Genomic DNA, 19,605 nt, shown 5'->3' with positions numbered 1-19,605 from the left:
TCTTTAAGGAACCAGAAAACTCTGTTGTTTTTGCAAAATATACCCATTATTTATTTACAGAAATGATTTATATCTCATCTTTACCTTTGACTAAAGTTTGCAAAGTATTCTGTAATTCTTACCTCATTTAAATATCCTCTTATTTTTCTTTGGCTGCAATCTTATCTACACTTACCTGGGAGCAAATCCTATTATAGCCAATAGGACATACACATTATAGTCAATGTCTACTTATAGTTACATATAGGATTGGGTTGTAAGTCTCTCTTTAAATTTCTGCCCAACCCACAGGTGTACACATTTGATCACTGTTGCTTATATGCAGTATTGGGCAGAAACGGCTTAAGGGCCAGATCCTATCCAACTTTCCAGCCCTGGTGTAACCATGCCAATGGGGTGTGCACTGCATCCTGAGGTGGGAGGGTAGTTATGGAGGCCTCCACAAGATAAGGGAACATTAGTTCCCTTGTCTAGGGGCTGCATTGCAGCTACACCAGTGCTGGAAAGTTGGATAGGATTGGTCTTAAGCCATGGAGGCCCTGTTAAAACCCTGTTGTCACGAGAGATGATTCCTGGACAGTCCAGGTCAACCTGGAGGGCTGGAAACCCTACTGACAAGGCTTTTGGCTATGTGTGTATATCAGGGATTTTCAATGTTTTTCATCTTACATTGACAAGGTACTAAAATTGTCAAGACATACCGTCAGATTTTTTACAATTGACAGAAGGCACACCAAGCTGCCAGTGGAGGGCTCTCATCCCCCATTGGCCCTACTAATAAATGACCTTCCCCCAAATTCTTGTGGCACACCTGTGGACCACTTGCGGCACACCAATGTGCCATGGCTCAGTGGTTGAAAATGGCTGGTGTATATGATATAAACATAATGTGTTGTGTGTGGCATTGCCAGTTTTTGAACTGGCAGCTGCAGCACTCCCTTTAATAGTATTTTTTATACCAACAAAGGTTCCACACACTAGTACTATGATGTGCAGCAATTAGGTGGGGATAACCTTTTCCATGAAATGGAGCTAAACACGACCGCTAATGGCTGCAGGTCCAAGCTCTTGAAGTCACAGGAGCAGACCAGGCCATTTTTTTTCCTGAACAGTTGGCAACCCTAATTGTGAACAAAAATATTCTTCATACCTAATACATTTTAGAGCCACTGGATTTTTGTTGTTTTTTTTTTAAGTAAGGGGCTATATGAGGCAGGGGTAGGGAGGAAAGGTTAATGGAAGGTATAAGATAACAGAGAGGGACACAAGATGGGGGAACACACAAACACCGTTAGGGCAAGCAGGGTGACCATATACAATGGAGGACAGAGAGCCGACACCTTTAACCATTGTACAGAAGAGGGAATTTGGGCAGGTGCAGCTCTTTAAATCCTTCCATGTTGAGCTGCACCTGCTCAAATTCCCTCTTCTATACAATAGTTAAAGGTATAGGTGTGCTGTCCTCCATTGTACCTGGTCACTCTGAGGGCAGGCATCTGTTTCATTGTGAGGTAAAAATTCAGCAAGAGAATTTCCTTGCTATTTCTTGGAAATAGAGGAATCTTCTTGAAACTGGCTGAATTAGTCTGACACCAATAATTTTTATTTTCTGAGAGAGTTCACCCTTTTAAAAAAGGAACTTTCTCTTCTCCTCACAGAAGTGCCAGAATATTTCCCTCAGAGTCATTGCCAGATTTAGGCACAAGCTAAACTAGCTACAGCATAGGGGCCTCACAATTTGCTCCCCCAAAACTTCAGAATGTTTTTTTTTTTGGGGGGGGGGGGAGGTTTTCTTTTAAAATTGTGTGTGTTCTGGCCCCTTGTTTAAAAATCACACCAAAATTTGCTGCACAAAGCATTTTTTTAAAAAGGTCTACATTCAGGGTGACCAGATGTCATAACTGCCAAAGAGTACCAGGCACCCCAATGTGTAGGGCATCCAAGAAAAATGTAGGACATGACAAAATAAAAGTTAAAAACACTCATGTATTGATTTCACGTGGTTAATTTAAACACTATATTGCTTATTATTAAAACTGGATTACATATAATTTATTGGCTATATGAAATAAATATAATGCATTGTGTATGGCATTGCCAATTTTTGAACTGGCACCTTACAAGAAGGCTATGCGCTGCCTGCTCACAGGGAAAAGGAGGAGATTGAAGTTCTTTTCGAGGACACAAGGTTAAAAAAGAGGACATGTCCCAGAAAAAGAGGACACCTGGTGAGGGTAGCAAGATGCAATGGAGGACAGAGTGCCTCTACCTTTAACCATTGTTTAAGAGGGAGTTGAGCAGGTGCAGCTCAACATGGAAGGGTTTAAAAAGCTGCATATGCCAAAATTCCTTCTTCTATACCAGGGGTGCCCAAACCCCGGCCCAGGGGCCACTTGTGGCCCTCGGAGACTCTCAATCCAGTCCTCAGGAAGCCCCCAGTCTTCAATGAGCCTCTGGCCCTCCGGAGACTTGCTGGAGCCCATGCTGGCCCAATGCAACTGCTCTCAGTGTGCGGGTGACTTTTCAACCTCTCATGTGAGCTGTGGGATGAGGGCTACCTCCACTACTTGCTGTTTCACATCTGTGATGCAGCAGTGGCAGCGAAGGAAAGGCCAGCCTTGCTTTGTACAAGGCCTTTTAGAGGCCTTGAGCTACTGCGAGACCATTCATTCATATAAGTTCCATCTCTAATATATTCATTTATTTAAATTTATTCAAATTTTAAATGTAAAGTAATTCTTTTTTTTCCCTGGCCCCTGACACAGTGTCAGAGAGATGATGTGGCTTCCTACCAAAATATTTGGACAACCCTGTTCTATACAATGGTTAAAAGTATAGGCACTTTGTCCTCCATGGTATCTGGTCATCCTTTCTACATTATATATATATATAACCTTATAGTTATTCATTTGGTTTTGGTGTACCTTTGGTGTAATTTTTTAACAAGGGGCCTCCAAGTCTGATATAAGGGCCTCGCCAAGTTGAAATTCAGCACTGCTCTGAGTCCTTCCCTTTTAATTCAGTTTTCCTGAACTCCCAGGTCTGCCCCACTAAAGGGGGGCAAAATCCCCACAGGTGGTGCCTGTTACTCATGACTCACATGGAGTTTGAGGTGCCCCCCCTTTAGCGTTATGATAATCATTCACAGCATAGGACAAAGCTGTGGCCCAGAGAATGAGCCAGCTTTTGTGCAGTGCCTCAGATTTAGTGGCAGAGGAAGCAACTTGGCCACGCTAGCACGCACCATTGCTCAAGTGATTCAGCTTGAAGGAAAACATTAAATAACGACAAGTGTTTCTCAACATTTATGTTGAGAAGAAATCTTCAGGAATGACCTAATTTGGAGTTGGCAAACCTGTTACTTAACTCTGTGTCGCTCATATGACAATAGCTGCTTGAGAATGTAAAGAAATAAGTGCATGATGCTTGGAAATGCATAAGTGGCATAAAAGTGCATAAGTGGCCAGGTTCACTGGTGATGTGGCAGCTTAATCACTGCCAGCTAGAGATTTTAGTGACAGCATACAAATTAGCATTATCTAATGATTGTTTATCTATAAAAGGTCTAACATTCCTTTTACCTTGTTTTGTCAGAAAACATCTGTCACTCATGATTCCATGTGAAATGGCAGGCCAAAGAAAAACCCATTGATGGGAAGGGCTCCAGGCTGGTTATTGAAAGTGAAAATGACTGCACAGCACTAATGCACTATGAGGAATAAATCAAATGATTAAAAGCTCTTATCCACCCAAAACACCCATGTATTGAAGTAGCTGCCTGGTGTATCTCTAGGGATGGAAACTGCCAGAGTTCTTTCACATTACCTGCTACCCAATCCATTTAACCAGAGATGCTGGGGATTGAACCTGGGGCCTTTTGCATCTAAACATGTGCTTTACCACTGTGGTATGGCCATCCCCGATGGGCTCAATCTCATAATTTTCTGGCACCTGTCTACCACCCTTGGCATGTTAATGGCTGAGATGTAATCTTGAACCATCTGCACATATCAGGTGCCACAGATTCTCAAAACATCCCATAAGTAACAGGCTGATTGTACTATTTGGGAATGAACCGACTTTAGTCAAGGTGTGTCACTTTAAATAGGGTTTTGGACCTGGCTGAAGCACAAAAGTATCTTGACCTTTTAAAATTTAAATAGAGTTTTACTGCAAATGTGTCTTTATATTTTAGACATGGTGAACCAGGGTTTCATGAAACATGTCCCCTACTACCCTTCAAATAATAAACATCAGCAGCTTGATTTAAGCCAGTGTTTGAACTGGTGATATCAGTATCACCAGTGGTACTTGAGTGGTGTTACTCACAGGACGCCCTGGACACCTGCCATCTGGCAGTGAGACCAGGAACATGTTGCAACAAACAGCAATAGGAGGCTCAGCTCAGCAGGCAGAGCTCCAAAGCATGTTTTTCCATGCTCAAAAAAGCCCTCCTGTCTATCCTGAGCTTCTTACTAGTGTTTGTCACGTTGCATCTAGCCTCCCAACCCAAATGTAACTGGTGATGATGTTGTCACTTATTACTTGTACTTCGAATAAGTGGACCATGTGAAGTGGTATGGTGGAGGACAAAACTTGAGAAACACTGGTTTAAACTAATGTATATGGATCTGTCAGTGTAATTAAACTCATCACAGAAACAAGAAAAAAGGCCACCCAACCCCAGTTCAGTCTTGATATGCCATTTTGTGTAAATGCAATAAGATATATTATGATCCATATGGCAGAAAGTCTCCCTCATTAATCATTGCTTGCAAGAATTACCTAATTTCCCCAAGACAGCTCTACCAATAAAAAAAGTGAAATATGCAGATTGAGTCTGCATACCTGTTGTTATTGATGTCAAAGTATAAACTTTGAAACTTATAATAAGCTACTGGTCAGGAAACTGCAGGCAACAAAAATGTTTGTGGTTTGGCTCAGGACGGTTTGGTTTTGGGAGGCATAGTCTAAAGCACCCTTGAAATCACTAAACTTACTTGATGGTTAAATGACTCTTTTTTGGATCAGGGTTAAAGAGGAGCAGAATCATTATTCTGCATATTATTGTAAACTGTATAATAATTTTAGTTAGGTATCCTGTTTCTACAGCATGTTTTTTGCAAATTGTTACTGTCTGAACTGGTTGTCAGGTTTATCCATGATATAAATTGTGCCAGTGTTCAGCATATGAAGTTGCTTGGGGGCCCAATCCTATCCAACTTTCCAGTGCTGGTGCAGCTGCAATGCAACCCAGAGGTAAGGGAACTAAGAGTCCCTCACCTTGAGGACGACGAAGTGATTGCCCCCCCCCCCCCCCCCCGGATGCAGCACACACCCCATTGGCATGGCTGCATCAGTGCTGGAAGTTGAATCAGGCTGGGTCTAGTTGGCCCAGGATTGTCTGCTCTGAGATCTTGTACAGTTGTGATCTTGTCCAGTACCTGCTACTGGACTGCATAAGGGCATAAGATTACAAATACTTCCCTTATTTCAACTCTGTGATTCTTATCTATATTACAGCTTTGCAAGTCTAGAAAGGGGGCAGAGCTCACTGGAACCCCAGAACCAAAAATATTAAATATCTATCTCTTTTCTAATTCGGGGTATGAAACAGCTGCTAATGTTTAAGAGATCCCAAAGATGGACATGTGATAATGCATCACATCTAGTCTGACCCTAAGCTCCACCAAAGTGGGTGAAGCTTAAAACACATGAATTGCATCTGGAATACTGCAAGACCTTGTGGGAAATTCCTGACAAATAAAAAAAGACTGAGTTTCAATGTGTGTTCATCCTCTGTAAAGATCTACAATAAAGTATGCAATGATATCATGATGGATCAAAGAAAATAAATTTATTAAACTTTGAGAGGAAATAACAACATCGACATAAGGCAAGTTAAATATAAACGAGACGCATTTTTTCATACTGGGGTTTAATGGCTTGAGTAACCAGCAAAGTACCAAAATGACATTCTGAGATTGATTGAGGTATTTAACTAGTTTTTGGTGATATAAACACTCTTGTCAATAGAAATGTAGTATAAGGCTTCTCTACCTCCAGGAGAGACTTACATAGTTTTAATGGCATTAGTGCCTAAAACTAAAGAAGACAGCTGTTAAAAAAAAAATAACAGCAAATTAGCAATCTAAATATTGCCTTAAAAATACAAGCCAAACACAGAATTTCCCAGTTCCAACTGCTGAGAAAACTACATCCTTGCTTATATTTGCTGATGAAAAAGCTTAAAGGTAGCAAAGACATCAGATAAGTTTATTTCTGCAGTAAATCACAATTTGCTTCTGATCTACATTCTTTCTTGGAAAATGCTTAAGCGTGACAGAGTCTCCAACTGAGTATAGGTTTGCTTCTAAATGCTTGCTTACAAACTTCAGGATGTTAGGATTTTGTAATTCACAACATTGGTTCAGGTTTGTTTACTTGCGCAGTGGAGCCCAGAGTCCTAAGAGCATGGGTTCTTGCTCATCAGGACACAACCAGAGCCTGCTATGATTTGCTTTTGTGGAGCATCTCAACCTGAGATACATGGTGCTACTTCTACCAGGGCCACATACAGTCTGGACACATCAGCTACATAAAAACCAGCCAAGCTCTGGCAGTTCATGGGAAATGAGGGGCTGCTGCTTTTCTCCTTCTCCTATTTCCTGTTATCTCATGGAGCCAAGCTCACATGTTTTTCGCTCTTGCATCTGCTAGGAGAGACTAGCTGGGGGAGACAGCTACAGATACACAGACCAGCAGCATCTCCTTCTGTGTGACTTCATCAGAAACCATTCCAGTGCTCCCTGACTGTTCAGAGGGAGCCTTCTAATTCTAAGCAATCAAGCCTAACTTCTTTTCAGCATGTGAGTACAAAATGTAACCCAAGTTGTTCTTCTAACAGTGCCATCCCTAATATGTTTATTTAGAAGCAAGCCCCACTGAGTTTTGTCGGACTTCTCTTTCATTAAGCTTGCGTAGGATTGTAACCAAGGCAAATATTGGCAACTAGTGAACTGGCGAACCTTTAATCCTTCCCCCTCCTTTTTTTTTTTACAGGCAATACAACTAAGTAAACACATATGCCTATATTACAGATACCACAACCACAGCTATCACAGCTTTACAGAAGGTCACAAAAATTGATAGTCTCCTGCTATCCTAAGGTAACAATAGTGAACTGAAAAAACCCCTATTAATGCAAGGACAATTCTTATAGATTAATTTCTCTCAGTTCACACATGTGAGCACTGCTTATTTTTCCACAGTTACATATGCTGGCACATGTTAGTGCAAACATGGCAATACAGTCGGCAGCTATTCTGATAAGTGCAACAGCACTCTTGCCATTTCTCTTGATCAAGAAATGGCTGAAGCTGTTTCTGTTTATCACCTGCCTCATGGTAATGTGTATCTGCCCATTGTCAGGGATTCCTGGGCTTGAATTGGGAGCCTCAGAGCTTGAGGCTGGACTCTGAATGGAAATACTTCACATTTGCATTCAGGTTTGGCTGCCTTCAGTAGTGGTGTGGCTATGATTATATGGAGAACATAAGCAGGGCATGTATGTTTGAACGAATTTAACCCTTGAGTATGTAAACAAAATTTGAGACTGAAGTAAATTAAGGTGTACCTTGAGAAAAGGATTCATGTAAAAAAGGCTTAAGCCCTACTAGTCCTTAAAAGCCTTAAAAGCTTGCATGTGCACAACTTGCACACAATAATGCATTGTTAATACTGTTTTGTGTTCTATAACTTCATTGGATTCAGAATCTGAGTTCTAAAATAGCTTCGAGTTTTGATTCAGCTTTAGTCAGTATTAATACTGAATTCCGTGGTAGGTGTCTGAGTAAAGGACTTCAGAATTTGATGTGAATAATAATGTAATCATGTCACCAGTGACACCATTCTTGTGCACTTCATTTTGGTTTCATAAAAGTGAAATTGTGTTCCTGAAAGGCCCTGAAAAATCTAAACCCATCTGAGGTCATACTGCTATACAAACTGTGTGGTATTGGTGCCAGAAAAACCATCTGGTGACATAAAATATCTGTTTTGTGCATGTTGTAATTTGCTACAAAACACAAAAGTACGAATAGTACTTAAACAAATAGGCCCTAATAAAGTACTGTAGCAACTTTACATAGAGTCCTCTATAGCTTTTGCAGAGGTATAAAAACTTTATGTAAAAATAATTTTTTACTTATATATATATTTGAAATTGCTACAATGATTGCAGCAGATACATTCCATAGATGGATTATTATAATTAAACTACAGTGTGCAGTGTAAATATAAAATATCCATTCCTGCTTCTCTAAAGTAGTAAAATAGATTTATATAAATCAAAATAAATGTATTATTTATCCAAACTACTTTTGCTTTCCTGTCCAATTCCCAATATAAACATCTCATTGTGGTCTGATGTGACTTCAAAAATGTTCAAACTGCAAAAAAAAAACAACACCTGATACAAACTTTCTGAATAAAGGTAATTGACGGTACATTACGTAGCCATCCACTGTGTTAAGAATGACCCCAAAAATCAACACCTACAATAACAAAAGACAGTCACTGCTACTGAACCATCCCCAGCAACATTTCATAGACAAAATTTACAAGACACAATAGCAATACTGTGATTGATTCAACAACTCAGAAAATTGGGATAGGGATTGCACCCTCCCGTTGAAAATATTGAACACATTTGGTTTAAGCATACACACCCAATCCAACTCTATGCCACTTTTTATATATATCTTATACATATTAAAAGTGGAAGCTGTGATGTACATATGAAACTGAGCATGGGCTTCATCATTCATTTAAAAGTTGTGGTATGCTCTGCAAACACAAGCTTTCTGTGACACAGGTGAATGAAGAAGCTCCTGTTCTTGGAGACCTCTGTATGTGCTTCAGAATCCAATGACGGCATGGATGAGTATCACACCATTTTGCAAATAGTCAAAAGAAAACTATGGCAGAATTTTGTTCAGTTGGTCTGTGCTCACGTAACCGCATGATACGATGAATTCTTTGTCTGGCACAGGGAGAGCTGTAGCATTGAGCAGAAGGCCTTGTGGAGATTGTACTATGTGAATGGAGGTATAGTCTGCCACAGGCATCTCAGAACTTTCTGGTGGTTCTTCTGCTACCGCTGTTGCTGCTGCCGCCACTGCTATTGAGGGGTTCACAGGAGTAGTGGTAAGGCTCTCAGAGGCAAAGTAAGCACCCTCAGAAAAACTCTGCTCTTGAACTTCTGGCTCAACCTCTTCACGAGGCATCACAGTGACACATTTTTTCACATCCAACTCACAGAAATAGGCATTGTCCATGGCGAAGTTTGTTTGGCACTGTGCAGCTGGTTGTTTCTGAGCCTCGCTCTGGGCTCTTCCCATCTTAATCTTTTGCCCTGGAGAAAGGATGACACTTCCTCCTGGTGTAATGTCGCTGACCTGTGTGTAAAAGTCAATGTTTGCTGCTGAGCTCTGGTTGCTTAGCTGGGTTTGGACAGTTGGGCTGGTGTTCTCAGTACTGTTTGAAACATGAGCTTTGGGCTGCTGGTCTTCTGGATTATCAGACAATAACTGAGTAGTTGTGTTCTCAAGACCTGACTGTGGCTTCTTGTTGTCTTTTTGATCAAGACACAATAGATCCTCTTCTCTATCATTTGCTTTTTTGGACTGATCAATATCTGAGGTTCCATCACATGTGTCGCTTGCACTGAAATCAGTCTCTGGGATATCCGGTTCACAGCAGCTGGCCCGTCCTGAATCATCATCTCTTACGCCAAGACAACTGTGTGACTTCAAGTGGTCATCACCGAGTAGGCGATCAGTGTCTGACCCTTCGGGCCTCTCTTCTGCCTCATCTATATCCAGCTCAATGAATTCAACCCAAGAGTCATCTCCATACAGCTGTGGCATGTAGCTACCGTGACTGGCTAAGATGGAATTAACTTCATCAAGCTTTCCTTTCTACAGAACAAATTCAAAAATATTATTAATTAAAATATTAATAAGTTGTCTCTCTATCATTTAGAGTATCATCATTGTTCCTTATAGTTCACATAAAACAATAAAGTACAATTTAAATATCAACCATAAACAACCAATAAGTAAATACAGTAAATAAAAATGACAAAATGTTATGAAAGGCCAAACCAAACAAAAAAGGTTTCCACTCCCCAAAAGGCCCTGTCCCAGTGGTGGACCTCCCCAGCCCCATGCCCTGGGGCAAAGGTCCGCAATGGCACACCCTGAGGGATGCTGCTGCGCACGAATCTGCCCCTCCCGCTCACTGCGACTCCAGGACACACTCTTAAACTGTGCTTCCGGCAAACTGGAAGAACAGTTTCCAACTATGTTGGGAGCCTCAGTGAGACTTCCGTGCGGTCCTAGAGGTGCGTGAGGCTCTGTGCCTGAGGCATTTTCCCCTTTTACTTAATGGCAGGTCCGCCACTGCCTTGTCCCACATCTCCACTTACTGTACCTCTTTGGGCAGCACTAGGCAGAGCAAAGCCCCAGATGAAGTGTGGTTAGTGCGAGTAGAGGTTCAAGTGGGGAGACACAGTCCATCACAATTCTGGTCTCAAGCCATGAAAGGCTTTATTGGTCATAATAGCATCTTGACTTGCACCCAGGAAGAAATAATTGCATAGTTTGTATTATTGCACCCATCTTAAACAAAAAATTTTTTGGTTTTGATGGAGTGAACTTTCAAGTAAGTACACTCAGAGTTGCAACTTTATTTAATTTCCAGTTTCTGATTCAACAATGGAAAGGGGAGTTTCGTATCTGGAGGGAAGCACTTGCTCCACAACCCCAGGCTCCCTCTGGCCCTACTTGTTTGCCAGAGTGTACTCGAATATGCTGTGGGCCAAATCCTATCCAACTTTCCATCCCTAGTGTAGCCATGCCAATGGGATGCGTGCTGCATCCTGTGGTGGACCCCAGTCATATGACAGGGTCCATAATAATATTGACACAGCCTTGAAAGAAGACAGCCATGTGAAAAACACACAAGTCTCTCAATAGCAAAAGGCCTTAGGAGTGGACCTCAACAAGTGGGAAACCCTGGCCTCTGAGCGACCCGCTTGGAGGCAGGCTGTGCAGCATGGCCTTTCCCAGTTTGAAGAGACACTTGGCCAACAGTCTGAGGCAAAGAGGCAAAGAAGGAAAGCTCATAGCCAGGGAGACAGACCAGGGTCAGACTGCACTTGCTCCCGTTGTGGAAGGGATTGTCACTCCCGAATTGGCCTTTTCAGCCACACTAGACGATGTTCCAAAACCACCTTTCAGAGCGCGATACCATAGTCTCTCGAGACTGAAGGTTGCCAACATTGATTCCATGTGAGGACATCCACCAAGTAGCTAGAAGGAGCCCTTATGCTAAGCAATGAACTAGAACAGGGATGCCCAAACCCTGGCCCTGGGGCCACTTGTGGCCCTTGAGGTCTCCCAATGTGGCCCTCAGGAAGCCCCCAGTCTCCAATGAGCCTCTGGCCCTCTGGAGACTTGCTGCAGCCCGCACTGGCCCTACGCAACTGCTTTCAGTATGAGGGCAACTGTTTGACCTCTCGCGTGAGCTATGGGATGAGGGCTCCCTCCACTGCTTGCTGTTTCATGTCTGTGATGCAGTAGCGGCAGCAAAGGAAAGGCTGGCCTTGCTTTGTGCAAGGCCTTTTATAGGCCTTTGCACAAAGCAAGACCTTCATTCATTCATATAAGTTCATCTTTAATATATTCATTTATGTAAACTTATACAAATTTATTCAAATTTTAAATGTAAATTAATTCTTTTTTCCCCAGCTCCCGACACAGTGTCAGAGAGATGATGTGGCCCTCCTGCCAAAAACTTTGGACACCCCTGAACTAGAATAAGGGGCGCGCCAACAGTACTCAAGCAAAGCAGGGTGTTGGTTGTTCACTAAACAAAGAGGCAGGCTGGGAGCCAGGCAAGATGGGTTTGTGCCCAGCTAAGGGACATGTCCTAACCAGCAAAGCATGACCTTTTGCATGACTGGCCAGAAACACCCATGGCAGGGATTAAAGAAGAGCAGGAGGCAAGTCTAGAACTCACACCAGCTACTCCATAAAGCTGCTCTCTACCCACCCAACCACAGCAAGAGAAAGGCAAAGAGTACCCCATCCAGCATTTAACAACTTGCATCACCACAAACAGGCACACCTGGCTGGCACACTTATCAGAGGGAGCACTGTGTTGGCCAGTAATTGAGCTGGCATGTGACACTGGGTCTCTCCTAAAGCTGGATGCCCAGCTAGCCACAACCACACACACCCTATGCCCTTTGCTTCATTACTGGCATCTGCCGGCATGGTTGCCAGTATTCTGCCATTCGTCTCCCTCGACAACTGCCTGCCATATACACGGGATTCAAGATCACTGAGGAGCATCCCCCTTGGAGACCAAGAAGTAATGAAGTAAGCATGCTGCAGCACCTGTGTGCAAGAGGCCCCTCTCTGCAGAGTACCACCCTGAGGACAGCTGAAGTAAGAAACAACTAGAGAGGGAAGAAAGGATCCCTTTCTGCTAACAGAGAGGCATGAAGTGTGACCAAGTCAAAGCTTTTATTGAACTGTTTCAGTGACAGAACAGCAACTGAAAGAAATATATGTGGGGTTGCCAATCATCTGCTCCCAGCAAGGCTGCTGTACCACTGCAAGTTATCCAACAGAAGGCCAAGTCACTGTTGCTAGTGAGATCTTGCTGCACCAGTTGGTTCTCAGTCTGCCATGGAGTTCCCAAAGGGCCTGACTAGAATGCTTAAGCTTTTACTCCCATAATGGGGTACTACTGCAAAATGATTTTATGTATAGCAGCTCAAAGTTACCTTGAAGAGGTCTGGATCAATCCCTTTAATTTTGGGAACTGGAACAGGAGGAAGAATCAGTATCTTTAGCCTGAAAAGAAATATTAAACATTTACTTTCAGAAATGCTGATGTCCACAATCATTAGGCTTGATTGGTAGCATACAATTAAATGTTTGTTTAGCGTTTCTACAAACTATGGTGGGAGAACATTTTCACTTATTCTAGAAGAGCCACTCTATAGTTTGCACAAAAACTGCAGAATTCTGGACCGTAGCATTTCAGATAATAGGTGGGCAACTGCACTTTTGAATACATTAAAAAATACACAATACATTTTTCTTTTTAATCCATCCATGTGGAAAATTAGCACATTAGGGGGAAAAGTTTAGGCAACTCCCTGATATGCTAGTTTACTATAGTCAGGAAGCTGTTTATATGAGAAAGCATTTACTGTAAAATTATGGTTCCTCACTTTCAAGCTGAAGTAGTACAGCCTGGAATTCTTTGTAACTTGGGCCTCATTTACACATGCAGAAGAATGTAGGCTGAACTACGTGGCAGGAGGGATAGAATCACTTCAGATTGCAGCTGGATTCCAGTTTTGAAAGTACACAAATGCAGATAAACAAATTCCCCCAAACAGAAAACGGATCTAAGGTGTTTAAAGGTCGTACACTAGCTCTTTGCCTGCAGTGCTTGGTTTTTTAAATAGGGAAACATTCAAAATTGTGATAATCCACCTAATATCTAACAGCAAAATTCTAACAGGGGACTCCGCTGGTGCAGCAGCCGCTGCACTGACCTACACTGTATCACAAATGTGCTGTAAATCACATTTATGACTATTCTGGAGCAAGTAGCATTGGAGGAAAGGCCTCTGTCACCCCAGCACTGCATCCGAATCTTCAGCTGCCAGTGGAGATGCAGGGGCTTGGGGAGAGAGGAATGGAGGCAGGGAGGGGGTGTAATGGGGCGAGGGAAGGTGGAACGGGGATGGGACAGGCCCAGGAGAGGGATCAGCAGAGGAGGCCTCTACTGTATCCTAACCCTCTTCCTTTATATGGAGCTGCTTGGATTTGTACCAGTGATTCAGCTGGCACAGATCCAAGTAGCCCCACTAGGCAGATTGAAGCGTTAAGGGGAAATATCCCTTTCCCCCAGTATTCCTCCATCCTCTTCCTAACTAGTGCTAGACACAGTGCAAGCCACTTAACCCAGCTGTGCCAGTGCACATTAGGATTGGTTGTGAGGTGGTAGAGTCTCATCTCATTCTGCAGCATTCTGCAGACCAGGCCATGGAGACTGACTCCAAAATTCCTGCTTTGAAACGGAAACTTCTAAATATGACTGCTCTTTCCAGAAAGCACAAGATGTTTCATTCTTCACTTAATTCTAAGAAAATCATGTGCCCTCCGATATGTGGTCAGGATGGGATTAGTCAACATGCACAGTGATTTCCTTCAAGTGTCTTGCGAAAGTCTAGTGAAAAGGCATAAGGAGGAGAAATCCCAAAAGGAGACTGCTGGCAATAATCAAGGATATAATTCTTCTAATTAGTGTCATTTAGCCTGCGCTGTATGCCAGCAAAAACAGAATGCACAAAGAAGTAGGAATTAAATCTGTTTAAATCCTGTCCTTTAGCAAAAGACTATCTGTATTGTACAAAAGTTTGAACACCCATTTTTAGTTGAAACAAAGGTTGATGTGAAACAGTATTTGTACATTCTTTCTCCCAACTTTTTCTGTTTTTGGCACCTATTAACCATATATAAATATATTTTCTACTTACTGCTGCATAGGCCTCCTGGTGGCCTATGGGTCTCCTTGGACCTACACTCGTCTGAAGAGATAAAGGGATAGTATCCTGGTGCATGCTGGTGCTGATAGGAACCACCTTTGTCTTCTGAAACTGCCCTGCCTTCCTGCCCATAACACACTCCAGCCATGCCTCCATCACCAACTTACTGGTGTGCACACTGCTCCAGTCCGAAAGTGCGCAACAGCAGTCCAGCTTCTGAGCTACCACGAGGGGATTTGTGCTACCAGAACATGAGTTCTGGCAGCGCTAGGCCAGAAGGCATTGGGCCATAAATGAGGTAACCCTTGAAGGGGTTTGCTGACCTACAATATATACATTCAGTCACCTGATTACTTGCGTATATGAATTGACTGTTACAGACCTACGATCACAGACATCTTTTACACCATCTGACATAACTCCAAACAATATACTCTGAGAAAAATACTTTGTCAACAGGAGATGTTTCCTTTGTACATACTGAACTGAGAATGGGTTCCCAAAAACACCCAATACATTCGTGGTTAAGTGTGAATTTAAACCCCAGGCCCATGAGCTGAGAGACGTACAAGTTTCCTTCACTGTCATAATCCTACAATTATGGTCTTACTATTATAATCCTACAATAACAATTCCCAAATCAATAGGCATAGAAGAATTCCATGTCACATGTTATGGTGATAGCCACTAGGGCAGATGCTTTAAAAAGAGAGGGTGTGGACCCAAAGGCTAGATCCTAACCCCACTCCTGGGTGACTCATTGCAGCAGATCCAAGTAGACCCATTGGGGCTGCTGCTGTGTTACCTGGGGTAAGGGGAATATATTCCCCTTGCCCTGAGCTGAGTTACTGGCAGCCCCAACCCCACGATGGATATGGGACAGGCCAGCTGGTCGGCCTGTTCCAGCATGGGTTAGGATTGTGCTGTTAATCAGCTAAAGTTAATTGCCTGAATTAACTGCCTCACAGGCTACACAAAATGAATATCCATTCAGTGGGCTGGGTCAGTTGTTTATACAGTGGTTGCACAGCAAGGCTGAATACCCTGCACTGGCATTGCTATATCCCAGTGGTATTCAAACTGGGGCGTTGCGACGCCCCAGCCTGAGGGTCCTGGTCCCTTTCCCCTTAAGAGGCAGGGGCAGCCAGGAGGCAGGGAGTTGGCAGCGGCGCGATCCCCAAGATCGCGATCGTGCCCCACTCCGCTAAACTGGAAGTGGTGCGCGATCGCCCCACTTCCCCTTTTGACTGGGCTGCAGGGACTAGGATGCACCCTCCAGTCCCTGCAGCAGCCGTCCCTGGCTGCGGGGAGCCGGGCACGATCGCCCCACTCTCACTTTCCCTGACCCGGGGAGCGCTGCAGGCGCTCGCGCCCGGCTCCCTGCAGCCAGGGACGGCTGCTGCAGGGGCTGGAGGGTGCACCCCAGTCCCTGCAGCCTGGTCAAAAGGGGAAGTGGGGCGATCGTGCACTGCTTCCGGTTTAGCGGAGCAGGGCGTGATCGCTCTGCTGTCACCTTCCCTGACCCCGGGAGCCCTGCCGAAGGTTGCACAGGGCTCCCCACACCCCCAGGGGGCTGCAGGGGACTTGGGCAAGTGCACCAAGCCCCTGCAGCCCCCTGAGCCGCGCGATCCTGGGGATTGTGCCGCTGCCTCCCCCCACCCCCGCAAAGACTTACTGCGGGATTCAAACTCCCTGCGAGTTTGAAAACAGCAGCTATATCCTAATAATTTGGCGGTGAGCCTGCTTTTCCATCTATGTAGTATATTGTTGGCATTTTGTATCATGCTCTGCTTGCCATTTGGGAAGCAAGCCAAATTTGAGATTAACAGCTTCCATTATTTACTGACAAAAATGGAAAAGGTCATCTTTGGCATTGCTCAAGCCATGTATCATTAGTTCAGAGATAGTTCTCTTTCCTACGCCCTTGCTTCCTTCAATCATTTCTTTCTAAATGGTTCCCTCGAGGAAATTCTGTGTGTGCCTGCGTGAGTGCATGCATGTATCACGGGATGTTACAGAAACTGAGAACAGATTTTCTCTTTTGGTCTTACATGGTCAGCATCAGGCCTGACAATTGCTATTTGAGCACAGTCCAACAGTTAGATCTACAATGTATTGTTTAATTTGCATTATAAAACTGCTCACCTAAGCAGCCTAACGTTACAGCCAGAAACATATGTGAGATTGCAAGCTGCATTCCTATATGACATTAACGCTGCTCTCAGGAGCCACCAGTCTGAAGCGTCTCTGAGGAGAATAAGAGTTCCCAGGTTTGGGGCTGCCTCTGCCCATCTTGGCAGGTCACAGGGTCCTCCTAATCAGGAAGGTCTAGAGCAGTGGTTCCCAGCCTGTGGTCCGGGGAGACCTGAAAAGTGGTCCCCAAGGTCTCAGAAAAAAAGGTGATCACCTCTGATCACTTCCAGTGTCTCAACACGTGTATGCTGCCTCACAGACCACTGAAGTGTCAGCTGTGGCTGTAGGTTGCCTGTTCTCTGCCCTCTCTGGTGGTCCAAAGCTTACTGAAGTGCCAGCTGCGGGAAGGTTGATTTTTCACCTTTCTGGTAGTCTGTGGAGGAGCACTCACTCAGCGAGTTGCTTCCCCATGGAACATCAGAGAGGGCGGAGAATGGATCCCTCCCCTGTAGCTGGCATTTCCAGTGTTGCTCTGAAGGCTCCCCCATAGGCTATCAAATTGAACTGTATTTTTTTGTGTTGTGGGGATGGAAGGGGTTGCATGTGATCCACGACAATTCCAATGTTTGCCTCAGTGGTCTGCAGGCTCCTAAAGGTTGGGAACCACTGGCCTATAGAGATTGTCTATTGGACTAAAACCTTGACTGGCAGCGAGATACTAGATGGGCCTATGGCCTGATCCAGCAGGGCTGTTCTTATGAGATGTCTCCTGGTTGGCAAGCATGGCTTTCTTCCCTGATTGTCTGCTACCATTCCCAGAAGGCCATTTGCCAGAAAAGAGGCCAAGTAATCCTCTTTGCTCAGATAGGCTACTGATAAGTTACCCAATCCTATGCATGTCTACTCAGAAATAAGTCCCATTATAATAAATAGGGCTTACTCCTATGTAAGTGCAGATAGGATTGCAGCCTGTGTCTCCTGGAAAATGTTCCCCCTTTCATTTTTTCTGCTTATCTGAATTAATACATTAATATATCACTCTTAGAAGAATAAGTGTGCACTGCTTCTTTAAGCCTACAAGGCTTCATAATCAGAGGGCTCTGTAAAAGAACTGGAGAAACAGCTTTAGGCTGAAGTTCTGCACATACTTACCTGGGGGTAAGCCCTATTGAACACAGTTGGAGTTGCTTCTGAGTAAACATGTATAGGACTGCATGGTTAGTTTCACAGCACTGTGTGAGTGCATGAATGTGTAATCTCCTTATGAGGTCTAAACGCTCCTAGACCCAGACAAGTTAGTACTGTACTTCATTTTTTAATGCACTAGGTGTTTTCTAGTGAGCAACAGACAGTTGGGTTATCAGAAGAGATCTGGTACATACAAGGGGCCCTTGTATCTGCAGATCCTGTATCTGTAGATTCACTTATTCATGGATTGGGTGTGCAGGCCCCCTGCGCATGCCTCCTCCGCTCCCCTCACCACTGGAGGGTCCTCTGAGCCCAGCAGAGACCACAGACATTTGTCCGTGGCCTCTGCTGGGCTCAGATTGAGCCCGACAGTAAAAAAAAAAAAAAAAAAAAAAAAAAAAAAAAAGGCTACTTTGGTGTCTCTGTGAAACTGTATGTAATATTTTTAATGCCTTATAAGGTATTTAGGAGGCCTAGGGAAGCCCTCTGGGCCTTATAAGGCATTAAAAACATCACATCTGGTTTCACAGAGAAACCAGAGGTAGCTTTTTTTTTTTTTTTACTGTCTGGCTCAGAGGACCACCCCCCCCCCCCAAGAGGTGAGGGGAGCAGAGCTCCCCTTGGCTCCGGAGGATGGGGGGAAGGCATTCGCCTATATCCGTGGTTTGGATACCCCTGGAATGGAACCTCCATAGATACGGGGGTGTGCTTGTACTGCTGTTCTCACATATCAAATACATACAATCTGGCAAATGTTGCAAAACTTACTTCTGCTGTTTCGAAAAGAAGATTAAAGACAACATCACCATCAGGCCAAGTATTCCAAAAGCCATCACCAAAGGCCAAGGCACCTGGAACTCTGAAATGACCAAACAGCAAAAAACAGACAGTATGGTATTCAAGTTTTCATATTCCTTGATTAAACTTCTTACTAATCGACTTCAGATGGTTCCAGTCAGCCAAGAAGTTTATAATTCAATTAGTACAGTCTTAAACTTTCTACTCTGTATTAAAGAACATTAATCATTTCAGGTTTACATCAGCTGGGACTAAGAACATTTCTAAAACATTTGCTCTGAATACCAATGTCTTAAAAATCAATTCCAACATTTTAAATGCTGCAGACACTGCCCTGCTGCTTGCCAGTTTCCGTTCTAATGTGATCTTCTAGAGCAGCCATTTTCAACCACTGTGCTGTGACACACTGATGTGCCGTGAATGGTCCATAGGTTTGCTGCAGGAGTTTGGGGGAGGGTCATTTATTAGTAGGACCATTGGGGGATGTAGCCCCCCACCAACAGCATGGTGTGCCTTGTCAATTGTCAAAAAACTGATGGTGTGCCTTGACAATTTTAGCACCTTGTCAGTCTGCCGTGAGATGAAAAAGGTTGAAAATCACTGTTCTAGAGCTACAATTCCAAACTGTATTCCCTACTTTGATGAACCTTTCAGCTGCTTGCTTGGACTCCTGGACTGTAGCAGTGAAGCCCCCAAAGCATACAAATCCAGTGGATGCATTCCATTCTGCACATGCAGGCCACAACTTTAGAGCAGGCCACATCCAGCCCATAGACCCAAAAGATTAACCACTTAGCCCAAGGTGGCCTTAAAAAATAAAGTTTGCAATTGTATATCTGTAAGGCTTACAG

General features: G+C 43.8%; 1 protein-coding gene across 2 annotated transcripts in view; it reads right to left on the bottom strand.

Annotated features, from left to right (window-relative positions):
- Positions 1-5,838: 5,838 nt before the first annotated feature.
- Positions 5,839-19,605, bottom strand: part of GHR (growth hormone receptor) — a 163,271-nt gene continuing 149,504 nt past the window's right edge. For both annotated transcript variants that reach the window (XM_066615146.1, XM_066615145.1), the window contains 3 exons: positions 18,725-18,815; positions 12,857-12,926; positions 5,839-9,980 (listed from right to left, as the gene is read on the bottom strand). In XM_066615146.1, the coding sequence (XP_066471243.1) occupies positions 8,979-9,980; positions 12,857-12,926; positions 18,725-18,815 (1,163 nt within the window). In that variant the 3' untranslated portion in view covers positions 5,839-8,978. The remainder of the gene's footprint in view (positions 9,981-12,856; positions 12,927-18,724; positions 18,816-19,605) is intronic.

This window comes from Tiliqua scincoides, chromosome 2 (assembly GCF_035046505.1).
Source record: "Tiliqua scincoides isolate rTilSci1 chromosome 2, rTilSci1.hap2, whole genome shotgun sequence".
NCBI lineage: Eukaryota > Metazoa > Chordata > Lepidosauria > Squamata > Scincidae > Tiliqua > Tiliqua scincoides.
This window is presented reverse-complemented; position numbering and strand designations above follow the sequence as displayed.